The sequence below is a fragment of the Gymnodraco acuticeps genome, unplaced genomic scaffold (assembly GCF_902827175.1).
Source record: "Gymnodraco acuticeps unplaced genomic scaffold, fGymAcu1.1, whole genome shotgun sequence".
Classification (NCBI taxonomy): Eukaryota; Metazoa; Chordata; class Actinopteri; order Perciformes; family Bathydraconidae; genus Gymnodraco; species Gymnodraco acuticeps.
In genome coordinates, this window is record NW_022989817.1 from 1 (window position 1) to 11,927 (window position 11,927).

An 11,927-nucleotide genomic window follows, 5' to 3' on the forward strand; every position below is an offset into this window, starting at 1 on the left:
ATTTTCTGTTTTAGGTTTCGCACCACATGGCTAACCTTGATGCTGAAGCTAAGGGTCAGACTCGGGATGGTAAAGACGAGAAGCTCAACGCCAATCTTGAAGTATGTTGAATTAAACTGTTCAGATACTACAGTTGAATTCCTTCCTACACCAATGAGGATTTAATTATTATTTATTCTTTCCTGTAGGCCTCTGGTGCATCACAAGGTATCTGGAAGATGACGTTTTACACCCCAGAACCAGTGGCCATGGTGTTGCAAGAGGCTGAACAAGCCGGCTACGCTGCCAAAACTACCTCTAGTCGCCTGGTTATGCGAAGCCCGTACAATACAGCAGAGACTTATTCAGAGGATGTAAGCAACACACTCCTATACAGTGTTTATTTCCTTTCCCTCCTTGTCAATTATATTAAACCTCTACTCTCTTTAGGTGGCTGGAGTCCCCATGGAGTTTTCAGGGTGAGCGCCTACTACATGGCACCACAGGGTCTGAATGTAGTGAACTTGGCAGCTGCTTGTCCCAAAGGTGAGTCCTGAGCAACATATTGCCTTCACAGTAAGCTTAATTGTTGCACAGTTAACCTCAACAGCTCCATTTTGTCATTAACAGGTGGCGTCCTCTTCACCGAGGATATGATTTCTTGGCACGTACCTCGCCGTGTGACTCCTCTGTTGGACGGCAGAATTACAGTCTCAGAAATGCACATGGGAATCAACGGGCAGAGGCTTGATAGATCTCAGATGGCCGCACGGGGGTACACACTGAGCACCACAGACTTCCACATCGTCGTCGAGATCCCAGTGGGCTCGCCTGATGGTTACTACAAGGTTGGGGAAATCTCTAGATTAGAAATGCAAGAGTCACTAGTGCATTTGCATGTTTTATTGAAATGTCATGAATTATTGCAGAGCCATGCCCCAGATTACCAGTACCACATCACCTACTTTGTGGAGCCCATGCTTGAGGTACTGTGGAGAGAAGATGACACCCAAGATGATACCAGATACAAGGTTTTGTTCCCCATCATGACCCCTCTGATGCCTCAATCTCCCCAAATCCAGGATGGTAAGTCACATTTTCTAGTAGGTATGAAAAAAATGACATTTGAACTCGGGCTTGCTCAGATATATCCTAAAGACTGCTACTTTTTAGTTTTTTTAAATGGCACTCAAGCCAACTACTCAATTTTTCTCTATCAATGTTGAGGCTGGTTTAGAAGTTGTAAACCTGCCACTTTCTGTTCCTCAGACACTGTCCCAGAGACTCGGGTGTTCAGCGTTCTCTTGGGAACCTTCCTCCATGACGTTGAGCTGAGGAACATCACCTTCTCCATCGGGGTCCTCACTGTTGAGGAGAGCAATGCCAAAGGCTTCACAGTCCAGGAACACAGCTTGGCTAATGGCTCCAAGAGCTTCTCTCTTCAAGTGCCCTTTGATGCCGATGTTGTCTTAAAACATGTATGACATTATAGATTCAAAATATCACTTTGTACCAGCATATTTTCAGTGTTGCTGAGCTTTTATTTCATTGGTTGCAGAATCCTGAGCGCTTGGTTCATCCTACTTCCTCCCTCTGATCTTTGGGTTGATCGTCCTGCCTGAAGAAACTCCTTTTGCTCTCCCGTGTCGACCTGCATGCCTCTCTGCAGGATATTGGTGAGATCATATTGAATTTGCTTTTGACAATATCTTCATGCAAATTGTGTTTTCTAAAATTAAATAAAACATATTGGAGTAAAAGCTACACAATCAAATGGATAATGCATCTTTTGCTGCTCTAGTGCTACCCATCATGGCTGGCACCTGTGACCAGAACCAGTTTTACATCAGCGTGAAATTCGGGAGTCACGGCTCTAATTTCAAGGCTATCGTTGGACCTCGAGAGCTGACGGCTGAGATGGCTGAAGACTACAATTTCTATGAGAACGGCACACACCTCAGCCTCATTCTGCCATACACTGCCAAGGACGCTGTTTTCGAGGTATGTCAAAACTACAAAATCCCACCATAGGTCTTCTGCATTGGCTAACTTTACTTTCTTTTCCACAGCTGCTCACTGCAGAATCAGTCAAATCCAGAATTGACCTGCTTCTGTTGGATCGTGCAAACGACTGGGTGCTTGCTGATCTCTATCTGGCTTGCTACTTCCCCTTAAAAGCAACAGGTAAGATGGAACGTGTAAGTATATTTGCTGCTTTAATTGATGGATTTGTGTTGCTTTACACATTGCCTGCTTCATCCTCCAGAGTGCCACCCCAATGGCACAATGACCGCTGTGGCTGTGAAGGTTGAATCGACTCGTAATCTGAAGCCAAGTCAGCTGACGCTAAAGGACCAGTCCTGCACACCACAGTTCAGCGACGATCGCTTTGCACATTTCTCCTTCAGTGTGGATACCTGTGGAACCACCAGAACGGTGAGTGTGAATCACATTTAAATATCAAAGGGGTTTGTTGTCAAATGTTAATGCATTTTTGTTGTTAAATAGTTCTTTGACAACTACATGATGTATGAAAATGAGATCCGCCTGTCTTACAACAACGCCAAAGGAGCAGCCAACACATCACCAGTTGATCCTGATTACAGGTAAAATATTTGATTCTGTATAATTGGAGATGAATACCTTCAATGTATGCATTTATATATTATTTTTCCCCTAATAGGCAAACTATTTCCTGCTTTTGTGGTCAATGAGACTCAGACTGTTGCCTTCAGCGCTAAACCAAGAACCTATGAGCCCGCTGCAGAGATCGGCACCGGCCAGCTGATGGTGCAGATGAGGCTTTCCCAAGGCATGGTGGAATTTTACAACATCTTGTTCATGCATACAAAACACTGTTTGCAGGTCTCCCTTGAAAAAGAGATCTATGATCTCAAGGGACCGATCTGATTAAATAAAGGTTTGAAATGAAACTGTAAATGTCCAGGCCTCCTTTCTCTAACGGGACTCTTCTCCTGCAGATCCATCCTACGAGCGCTTCTACCAAGCAGAGGATTATCCAGTGGTGAAATATCTGCAGCAGCCTCTGTATTTTGAGGTGGATCTGATGCATTCTACCGACCCGCACTTGGAACTCATTGCTGAGAACTGTTGGGCAACCCTTTATGAAGATGGGACATCTCTGCCAAGCTGGGACATCATTGTGGACAGGTAATGTTGTGCAAAACTAACTACTAACTACTCTCATTTTCATTTGTTTAACTGCTGCTTTATTAACTTTAAATTCCTTCACTAGCTGTGAGAATCGCAATGACAGCTATGCAACAATTTTCCATCCCGTTGTGAGTGACTCCAGAGTTTTAGTCCCGTCCCACATGAAGCGCTTCTCTGTAAAGATGTTCACTTTCACTAAAGATGACAAGGTTCTGAAAGACCAGGTAAGACTTGTAAATCCAAATCTGGAGTCTTTTAGCCACTGCTGCATGTAGCCATGTGTAATAAATCATCCTGTCCGTCCACAGATCTATGTCCACTGTGATGCAGTGATTTGTGACACAAGCAGCCAGGCAGATGGTTCCTGCAGAGGCCAGTGTGTGCATCCTCCAGGTCAGAGCTACTCAAGACCTGCAGGTGTAAAAAAGGGTAAGTGACCGAGTCTGAACAAATTTAGTCGATCTGGATGTGCAGTTGGTAATCTTTACTTGTTTTGCAGAGCGAAGAAGCACCGACTCAACACGCCAAAGGCAGATCTCCTCTGGGGCAATTATTCTGTCTAACCTCTGAATATTTTCTACAAGTGTTTACATTTTGTCATTTGCACCTTATGTACATTTGTTCATTGTTTTGTTTGGGACCAGGGGAACAATTTTATCAATGAATGTACTGTACTGCCTTTTATATTGATGGATGACAATAACGACTCGTGTATTTTAAATAAAATAAACGAAGAAACAAAAAAGCCACATTTGTATCAATGTGTTGCATCTTCTGTGGTCAATTTTAAGTGACATATTAATAAAAGCAGGTTCTGTGTCAACCAGTACCCTCATAACTCCAATAAAATGCAGAGAAGCAGCAACATATGTAACAGGGCTCGACATTAAGGACTGCCCGATGGCCCGGGGCCATCTAGTATTTAGCTCGGGCAATGAAGCAACCTGCTGGTTGCCCGATCGGGCAATCTATTATGCCAGTATCATGCAGCTCGCGGATCCAGTAATGAGAGACCCGACAGTAAAACTAAACTTATCTATAACTAGTTTAGGTAGTTTGAGAGGTAATTAAAATAGCTACGTGTGATATTCTAACCTAAAGTGTGTATTTTGTCCGCTCATGTGATCATGCAGAGCTGCGTGTCGACTCGTCAGCAGCAGCTGATCTCTCTCTCCCGTCAGATTAGACTTCACTCGCGTTTATGTCCATATCGATCAGATCCAGCTAGTTCTAGCTAATGAATGACTACTGACTACTGCTTATTAAAAGACACCTAAACAATAAGTGTCGCTATGCAACCGGATGAGGCCACAAGTATAGCGCAGCATTATGCATTTGTTTACATGCCCACCGGAACCCCGAGGCATTACCAACAGATCAACGCACAATCAACCCATACATGACATCTCTTTCTCCACATTAAGTGTTAGACATTAGAATTGACTATTCTTGTCTGTCACATACTCTTGTCTGTCACATAAGTGGCGCAACTGAAGCGGTATTGCGCTAAAGGGAAATTATTTTGACCGAAGATATTTAGATTTGCCGGCTAACGGGAACTCTGACGTCGCCATTTTGTGTGCTTCGCGGATGCGCTCGGCTCCTCTCGACTGCTGCTCGGGTCTGCTCGGTCAGCTTCCGGATGAGGAGGCATTCGTTCGACCAATTTAGATAACATTACAAACATTTTTAACAGGGGCCATAATAGTGTAAATAATGTTTGTTTTGGCAGTTATAACTGAATGTAATGTTTTCTACTTTTTTTACATCTGGGAAGGCATTTGCCTTCATCAGATGGAAAGTGTCTTGACCAACAACTTAAGTATTTCTTAAAGCTATGCAGGGCATGCAAGCCAGCAAACACAAACAAGAACAAACAAACAAGTGAAATTAAAAATAAAATTGAAATTGTACAATATAATATTGTGGTGGTTCATCTTATAATTCAGTCTAGAGAATGCACCAGACAGCATCTAAGACCTGCATAAATCTACATGTTCTAGGGGGAGGCCCCCCAAACCCTTCGTGCGTCATTTTGTCCGCGCGCATTTTTCAGGGCAATCTCTATTGGGCTCAGGGCCATCTGTAAATTAGCTCCCAAAATCCTTAATGTCATGCACTGTATGTAGAAAGGATATCCTATATAATAAACAACCCAAAATGATAAGTTGATTTAGGCGCTAAATGAAAGACGTTCTGAAGTTGTTATTGCCCCGCCTACTTGAGACGCACTAAAACATGATTGGGCGTGTTGTCACTTCCGCCTTTAGGGAACACAACAAACCTTAACAGAATTCACAGCCAATGGAGCAAGACAACCCTCAAATACTTGAAAATGCTCACTCTGAGTTTAAAAACTAGAACTTCAAATATGCAGAACAACTGTATACAAAGTTTATCTCCTTACAGTCCAGGTACTCTTTGTTCAATTGTTGGCGATGTCTGTACTAGTGTTGCAGCGTATTCTGTGTCCCCGGTTAAAGCTAACGTCCATCGTGTTCTGTCACTTTGTCATTTCATTACATGTATTGTTTTAGAGACTTTCAACGCTGTCATATTTCCACAGGGATTGTAAAGCCAGTCATTTGGCCACTGCTTACAACAACCGCGGACAGATAAAGTACCACCGGGTGGTTTTTGGCGAAGCAGTGGAGGACTTCTCTTTAGCGATACAGTGACAGCAGCTTTGAGCAGTGGCGAGCCGTGACTTTTATACCTAGGCCCTGTTCCCCGCCTTCCCTCGAGAAAAAAAAATAAGAGTTATTACGTCACAGCGTATACTTCAGCGGAATATCAAAACAACGGCCCGGGGTGCAAAACTCATCAATGACAGCGACCCTCTACCACACACAACATCATTTATATAAACACCTATCATGACAGGGCACCCACAGCCAAGTAACAATTACAAATGAATGAAGTCGGCACGGCGGCCCACATTGAAAATGACTTAGGCCTACCTTTGATGATCAAATCACTTAAACACAAAGTCCATCCTCCTGTCCTTTTGGATGAAGCACTTGATGGCGGGGTCATGCAGCTGATCCTTTGCCACTCCAGTTTATCATTGTAACTCAATCTTGAAAATTACTCGGTTAATAATTTTACAAACGATGTCATCACTATCACTGAAGTGAACCATCATGAACGAACTTATGCTAATCATAAATCTATCGATTAGATTTATGATTCGAAAATAATAAAAGTAGGGTAGACATGTGGATATTATCCGGCTGAACAAAACGTGCCTTTATCTAACAGGTTCGTTTTCCACAGACCTTATTTCAAGCTATTTTCCAAAACCCTATGGAGAAATCCCGTTGCTTTCTGTCGAGGGAATCCGAGCGCAGCTTACGTCCGGGTTTTAAGACGCATCACCATGCACCACTTGCATAGACCTCACAGCGGGCGGAACTTGTCATAAAGTCCGCGAAAATAAAGCCCGCCCATTTAGAGGGAAGATATGATTGGTCAATTGTACTGTCATTTGACATTACTCTCTCGTTGAGTTACTATAGCTGGCCCTCTGTGAATGTAGAGAGGGACCAACAAGCTCTCCCGTCTTCACAGTAACTCGCAGAGACGGCATTTAACCAAGCGGCAAACTGTGGGGTAGAGCCGGGAAGCCAATACGGAAGTGCCACACACTGCAGTTCATATATTGGCCGATAGGCGATGGCTGCAGAAAGGAGCAATTTCCATAGGCCCCCATGTTAAAATGCCCAACTTTACAGCAGAAAAAAACATGTTTCTACCCCTGGCTCCATACATTTTATTAGCGATATAGTTAGATTCCACCTTCATGATTATGGATCTGTGAGTGAATTGTTTTCTAACGCGACCCTTTTATTTATATTAGGTCTTAAAGTTTGTGCATAGATTAGGGCGTGGTCACATTGAGTGACGGCTGTTACAGATATGGGCATCTGTTAATGCCTGCTATATAGTGACGCCTGTTGGCGCTTTAGTAAACTGCATGCTGACACAGGCTTACACTGTGATGTACTATATCCGCAAGCGCGGGAATATACATGTGATGGAGTTGTGAGTTACGGAATAAAGCTGCAGACTGAAACATGGTGTCAGAAGTGGTCTTCTTGGACTAAAAGCTCAAGAAAACTCACGTCATGACGACAAACAGTATTCCGGCACCCGAGGGCATGCATATGTCTGGTGATATAGCCAAAAACTGGGAGGTTTTTAGAGCAGAATTTGAGGACTTTATGCTCGCTACAGGTCTGACCGAAAAAACGAATGCGGTGCAGGCAGCCACGCTGAGACGGCTTATGGGGAACGAGTGCCGGCATATATATATGCACAACGTCACGCTGACCGAGGAACAAAAGAAATACCCCAAAACAATCTTGGATGCGTTGGGGGATTATTTCAAGCCGGCAAAAATGTGATTTATGAGAGATACACGTTTGGATGCTGCAAACAAGGACCGGACGAGCCGATCGATAGCTTTATAACAAAGCTGAGGGAAAAAGCATCATCATGTGAGTACCGTGACCTAAAAGATGAACTGATTAGGGACAGGCTGGTACTCGGTATTGCCAGCGAGAGCACCAGACGGAGACTGCTGCGTGAACGGGACCTAACGCTGCCAACAGCTGTGGAGATTTGCCGCCTTGCAGAATTGACGGAGTCACGCATGAGGCTTATTGAGAGCCCGCAGGCACAGGTGGACAGTATTAATTCTATGGTGGACAGGCAAGGCGGACGACGCAAAATACAGTGGAAAACAGCTGAAAGAAACACAGCGGCTGAGAGAGAGCAGCAGTGGACCTGCAAATACTGTGGAAATGGACACAAACGGGGCAGAGAGCAGTGCCCAGCCTATGGTAAGACCTGCCGAGCATGTGGCGTTTCAAATCACTTTGCAAAAGTATGTCAGGCCAGCAGCAGAGCAGAGAAAACAAGAAAAGTTAATGTTGTTGAGGATGTACAGCAAACTGAAGGGGACTCGGATACAAGTGAAAACCTATACAATGTCACTGAATATGTGGGGAATGTGAAAGCACCTGGACGCAAATGGTTTGTACACCTACACCTGAATAAGAAAAGACAGCTATGCCAGCTAGATACAGGGGCCACTTGCAATGTTATGGGCCGCCAGTTTAAAGAGAAACTGTCACCAAAGACAGCCTTACAGCCGACCAGAACAAAGCTAAAGCTGTACTCTGATACATACATGCCATCCCTGGGGAAATTTCACACTGACTGTGTGGTCAGGGGGAAAATACACAGACTTGTGTTTGAGATAGTGAACACCAAACAAAAGCCCCTGCTCGGTGGTGCTGCATGCACTGATCTGGGCCTTGTGAAATTCACTATTCCAAGAGAACTACTGCCAGCGGAGGTGAACACTATTGATGCAAGCCAGTCTATGCCACTCACAAAAGAAATGCTACTGAAAGACTTTCATGATGTTTTCCATGACCCGATCGAGTCAGTCCCAGGTAATATTCATTTCGATCTGAACCCTGAAGTGACACCAGTCCAGTGCTCACCACGAAATGTCCCTGTAGCGCTAAAAGCCCGGGTTAAGGAAGAGCTGGACAAACATGTGAAAGCAGGCAACCTTACGCCAGTGACAGAGCCAACAGCGTGGATAAGCAACATGGTGACAGTAGCTAAACCAGACAAGATAAGAATCTGCATTGACCCAAAGCCTCTCAATCAGGCACTTCTCAGGTCCCATTACCACATGCCAACGCTAGAAGACGTCTTGTACAAACTGCCCAAGGCTCGTGTCTTCACACTGGTTGATGCTCGTGACGCCTTTCTCCAGTGCAAGCTTGATGAGGAAAGCAGCCGCTTGACGACATTCTGGACCCCATGGGGTCGGATGAGATGGCTCAAACTCCCGTTTGGAGTCTCAGTGGCGCCAGAGATCTATCAGCGCAAGCAACATGAGCTGCTATCAGGCCTGGCTGGCATCGAGCCTATTGCGGATGACATCCTGGTGGTCGGGTGTGGCGATACGGACGCAGAGGCTGAAGAGGACCACAACACCAACTTAAGAGCTCTCATGCAACGGTGCAGGGCTGTGAAGCTCAGATTGAGTGAACGCAAGCTGCAGTTCAAGCTCAAAGCTGTACATTTCCACGGCCATGTACTGTCTACAGAAGGACTGAAAATCGACCCAGAGAAAACTCAAGCAGTGTTGGACATGCCGACGCCCACGGATGCTAAGGCAGTGCAACGCATGATCGGGTTTGTGACATATCTGGCTAAGTTCCTGCCAGGGCTATCGGAGATCTGTGAGCCTCTTCGCAGACTCCTGGATAAGGACACAGCATGGCACTGGCTGACAAAACACGATGATGCAATACGCGAGATAAAGCGGATGGTCACCAACACGCCGGTTCTCAAATATTATGACGTCACAAAGCCTGTAACGATCCAGAGTGATGCCAGCATGAATGGACTGGGGTGCTGCTTGCTGCAAAAGGGGCAGCCCGTAGCCTTTGCCTCACGCGCACTGACACGGACTGAGCAAAACTACGCTCAAATAGAGAAAGAGTGTTTAAGCATAGTTTTTGCATGCCAGAGATTTCACCAGTACCTATACGGCAGGGACACAATCACTGCAGAAACAGACCACAAACCACTGATCACCATCTTTAAGAAGCCCCTCATGAATGCGCCTAAACGCCTTCAGGGCATGTTACTGCAGCTCCAGGGGTACAATCTGGATGTTGTTTACAAACCAGGCACGGAGATGTATGTCAGTGACACTCTAAGCAGGGCCACTCCACCGTATCGTGGTTCCGACACCCCCTATGTACGACAGGCGGTGTGTTCCATGGACAGCTTTCAGGTGGAGGACTCAGAGCTGGATCAGGCACAGCATCTGGATGTTACTGACTTCAGGTTTCGCCAAATTGCCCAGCACACAGAGATGGACGATGTATTACAAGCTTTGACATCAGTAATCCTCAGGGGATGGCCTGATTTCAAAGAGGACACCCCCCTCTTGGTGCGAGAATACTGGCCCTTCAGGGATGAGCTCAACGTGCAAAACAGTGTGCTATACAGAGGGCAGTGCGTTGTTATCCCTAAGGCCTTGAGGGCAGAGTTGTTAAGACGCATACACACCAGCCACATCGGGGGGGAGGCATGTTACAGGCGCGCCAGGGATACGCTGTTCTGGCCAAACATGAGAACAGAGATAAAAGACTATGTGTCGAACTGCTCTGCATGCAATGAATATGCACGAGCCCAGCAGAAGGAATCATTGATGTCGCATGATATCCCAACACGTCCATGGCAAACAGTGAGTATGGATATCTTCTCTTACGCTGGCCAAGATTTCATCGTCCTAGTGGACCACTATTCAGACTTCTGGGAGATTGATCTTCTGCCGGATCTATCAGCTGACACTCTCATCACACGCTGTAAATCTCAATTTTACGCTACGGACAGCCAGACAAAGTGCTCACAGATAATGGCCCACAGTTTGCCTGTGAACAGTTCAGGAAGTTTTCTGCAAAGTGGGGATTTAACCATGTCACATCCTCACCCAGATATCCAAAATCAAACGGCAAAGCTGAGTCAGCTGTCAAGATAGTGAAATCACTCTGCAAGCGGGCAAAGTTGGATGGCACGGATAAATGGCAGGCCATTCTCCATTGGCGCAACACGCCCACAGAGGGGTTGGACAGCAGTCCAGCCCAACGCTTAATGTCACGAAGGCTGAAGACTTCGCTGCCGGTTGCGGACAGCTTGCTGCAACCGTGGTTAGTGACGGGAGTGACGGAGAAGCTGCGGTTGAAACGGCGGCTTGCAAAATCCGCCTACGACATATCGGCAAGGGACTTACCAGAACTGAATGTTGGGGAACACATAAGGATGAGGCCTCTTCCAGGAGATCGCACAGGCCGTTGGCAACTGGGTCAATGCCTCCAGAAAGTCGCTCCTCGCTCATTCGTAGTGGAGGTGGACGGCACGCTCTACAGGAGAAACCGGGTGGATCTGCGGTTGCGGAGCGCTCAGCCCGGATGCGACAGCTGGTAGGGCCGGAGCAGAGCAGCCACACGGACCGGGGCCATGTCAACGCAGAGAGGGCTGCAGGTGGAGCTCGAACCGACCCGGTCCAGGATGACACAGGTTTGGGGGAGCCTCCTCACTCTCCAGGGGTCCCGGCGCAAGGGCGGGGTTTGACACCAGGGAAGCCAGTGAGTACAGAGAGCCAAGCTGTATACTCGCGGTGTGGTCGCCTGTTACGGCCGCCGCAGAGACTGAACCTGTGATACAACTGGGAACATTGTCACTAAGTCTGTTGGACTGTTAAGAAAGAAAAAAAAGAATTGTTGGATATAATTATAGTTTTGTATCGGTACTTGCATGGTTAATCAGTATTGTAATTGTTTTCATGTATTGGAGGTTGACAATGTTAAAGTGTTAGCTTTACACAATGTAGCTCTTACCTGCACTTTAAAGTGACATGCTGATGTTGTTTACAGCTAAAGGAAAGGAGATGTTACAGATATGGGCATCTGTTAATGCCTGCTATATAGTGACGCCTGTTGGCGCTTTAGTAAACTGCATGCTGACACAGGCTTACACTGTGATGTACTATATCCGCAAGCGCGGGAATATACATGTGATGGAGTTGTGAGTTACGGAATAAAGCTGCAGACTGAAACAACGGCTCTGTCAAGTGCCTGCCGCTGTTAGCTTCTTGTCTCTGCTAGCTGCTCCGTGGAGCTAGCTACAGGGACTCTGCCTGTTCAGCTCATCCAGGAAACACAACTTGTAGCCGGCCG

At 46.1% G+C, this 11,927-nt stretch overlaps 3 protein-coding genes across 3 annotated transcripts; all 3 read left to right on the forward strand.

The window, feature by feature from the left end:
• The first annotated feature begins 460 nt into the window (after positions 1–460).
• Positions 461–1,489, forward strand: LOC117556871. The gene is made up of 4 exons (XM_034232445.1): positions 461–525; positions 610–827; positions 909–1,065; positions 1,249–1,489. The coding sequence occupies exons 1-4, from the start codon at positions 474–476 to the stop codon at positions 1,461–1,463; spliced, it is 642 nt and encodes a 213-aa protein (XP_034088336.1). The 5' UTR covers positions 461–473; the 3' UTR covers positions 1,464–1,489.
• A 142-nt stretch (positions 1,490–1,631) lies between these two features.
• LOC117556897 (zona pellucida sperm-binding protein 2-like) lies at positions 1,632–3,590 on the forward strand. Its single transcript, XM_034232491.1, has 9 exons — positions 1,632–1,655; positions 1,781–1,980; positions 2,049–2,163; positions 2,246–2,415; positions 2,488–2,585; positions 2,663–2,685; positions 2,961–3,150; positions 3,236–3,377; positions 3,462–3,590. The coding sequence occupies exons 2-9, from the start codon at positions 1,792–1,794 to the stop codon at positions 3,588–3,590; spliced, it is 1,056 nt and encodes a 351-aa protein (XP_034088382.1). The 5' UTR covers positions 1,632–1,655; positions 1,781–1,791.
• Positions 3,591–8,347: 4,757 nt separating this feature from the next.
• Positions 8,348–10,729, forward strand: LOC117556904 (uncharacterized protein K02A2.6-like). Its single transcript, XM_034232502.1, has 2 exons — positions 8,348–9,566; positions 9,927–10,729. The coding sequence occupies exons 1-2, from the start codon at positions 8,348–8,350 to the stop codon at positions 10,727–10,729; spliced, it is 2,022 nt and encodes a 673-aa protein (XP_034088393.1).
• Positions 10,730–11,927: the final 1,198 nt, after the last annotated feature.

What these genes read in the sequence shown, in the direction of transcription:
- LOC117556871 (XM_034232445.1), top strand. Translation starts at nt 474, where the DNA reads ATGGCACCACAGGGTCTGAATGTAGTGAACTTGGCAGCTGCTTGTCCC. An exon ending in CGCCTGATGGTTACTACAAG is followed by an intron (nt 828 to 908) that starts GTTGGGGAAATC and finishes GAATTATTGCAG; the next exon opens with AGCCATGCCCCAGATTACCA. An exon ending in ATCTCCCCAAATCCAGGATG is followed by an intron (nt 1,066 to 1,248) that starts GTAAGTCACATT and finishes TCTGTTCCTCAG; the next exon opens with ACACTGTCCCAGAGACTCGG.
- LOC117556904 (XM_034232502.1), top strand. Translation starts at nt 8,348, where the DNA reads ATGCCATCCCTGGGGAAATTTCACACTGACTGTGTGGTCAGGGGGAAA. An exon ending in AAAGCCTGTAACGATCCAGA is followed by an intron (nt 9,567 to 9,926) that starts GTGATGCCAGCA and finishes CACCGTATCGTG; the next exon opens with GTTCCGACACCCCCTATGTA.
- LOC117556897 (XM_034232491.1), top strand. Translation starts at nt 1,792, where the DNA reads ATGGCTGGCACCTGTGACCAGAACCAGTTTTACATCAGCGTGAAATTC. An exon ending in CCAGTTGATCCTGATTACAG is followed by an intron (nt 2,586 to 2,662) that starts GTAAAATATTTG and finishes TTCCCCTAATAG; the next exon opens with GCAAACTATTTCCTGCTTTT. An exon ending in AACTATTTCCTGCTTTTGTG is followed by an intron (nt 2,686 to 2,960) that starts GTCAATGAGACT and finishes CTTCTCCTGCAG; the next exon opens with ATCCATCCTACGAGCGCTTC.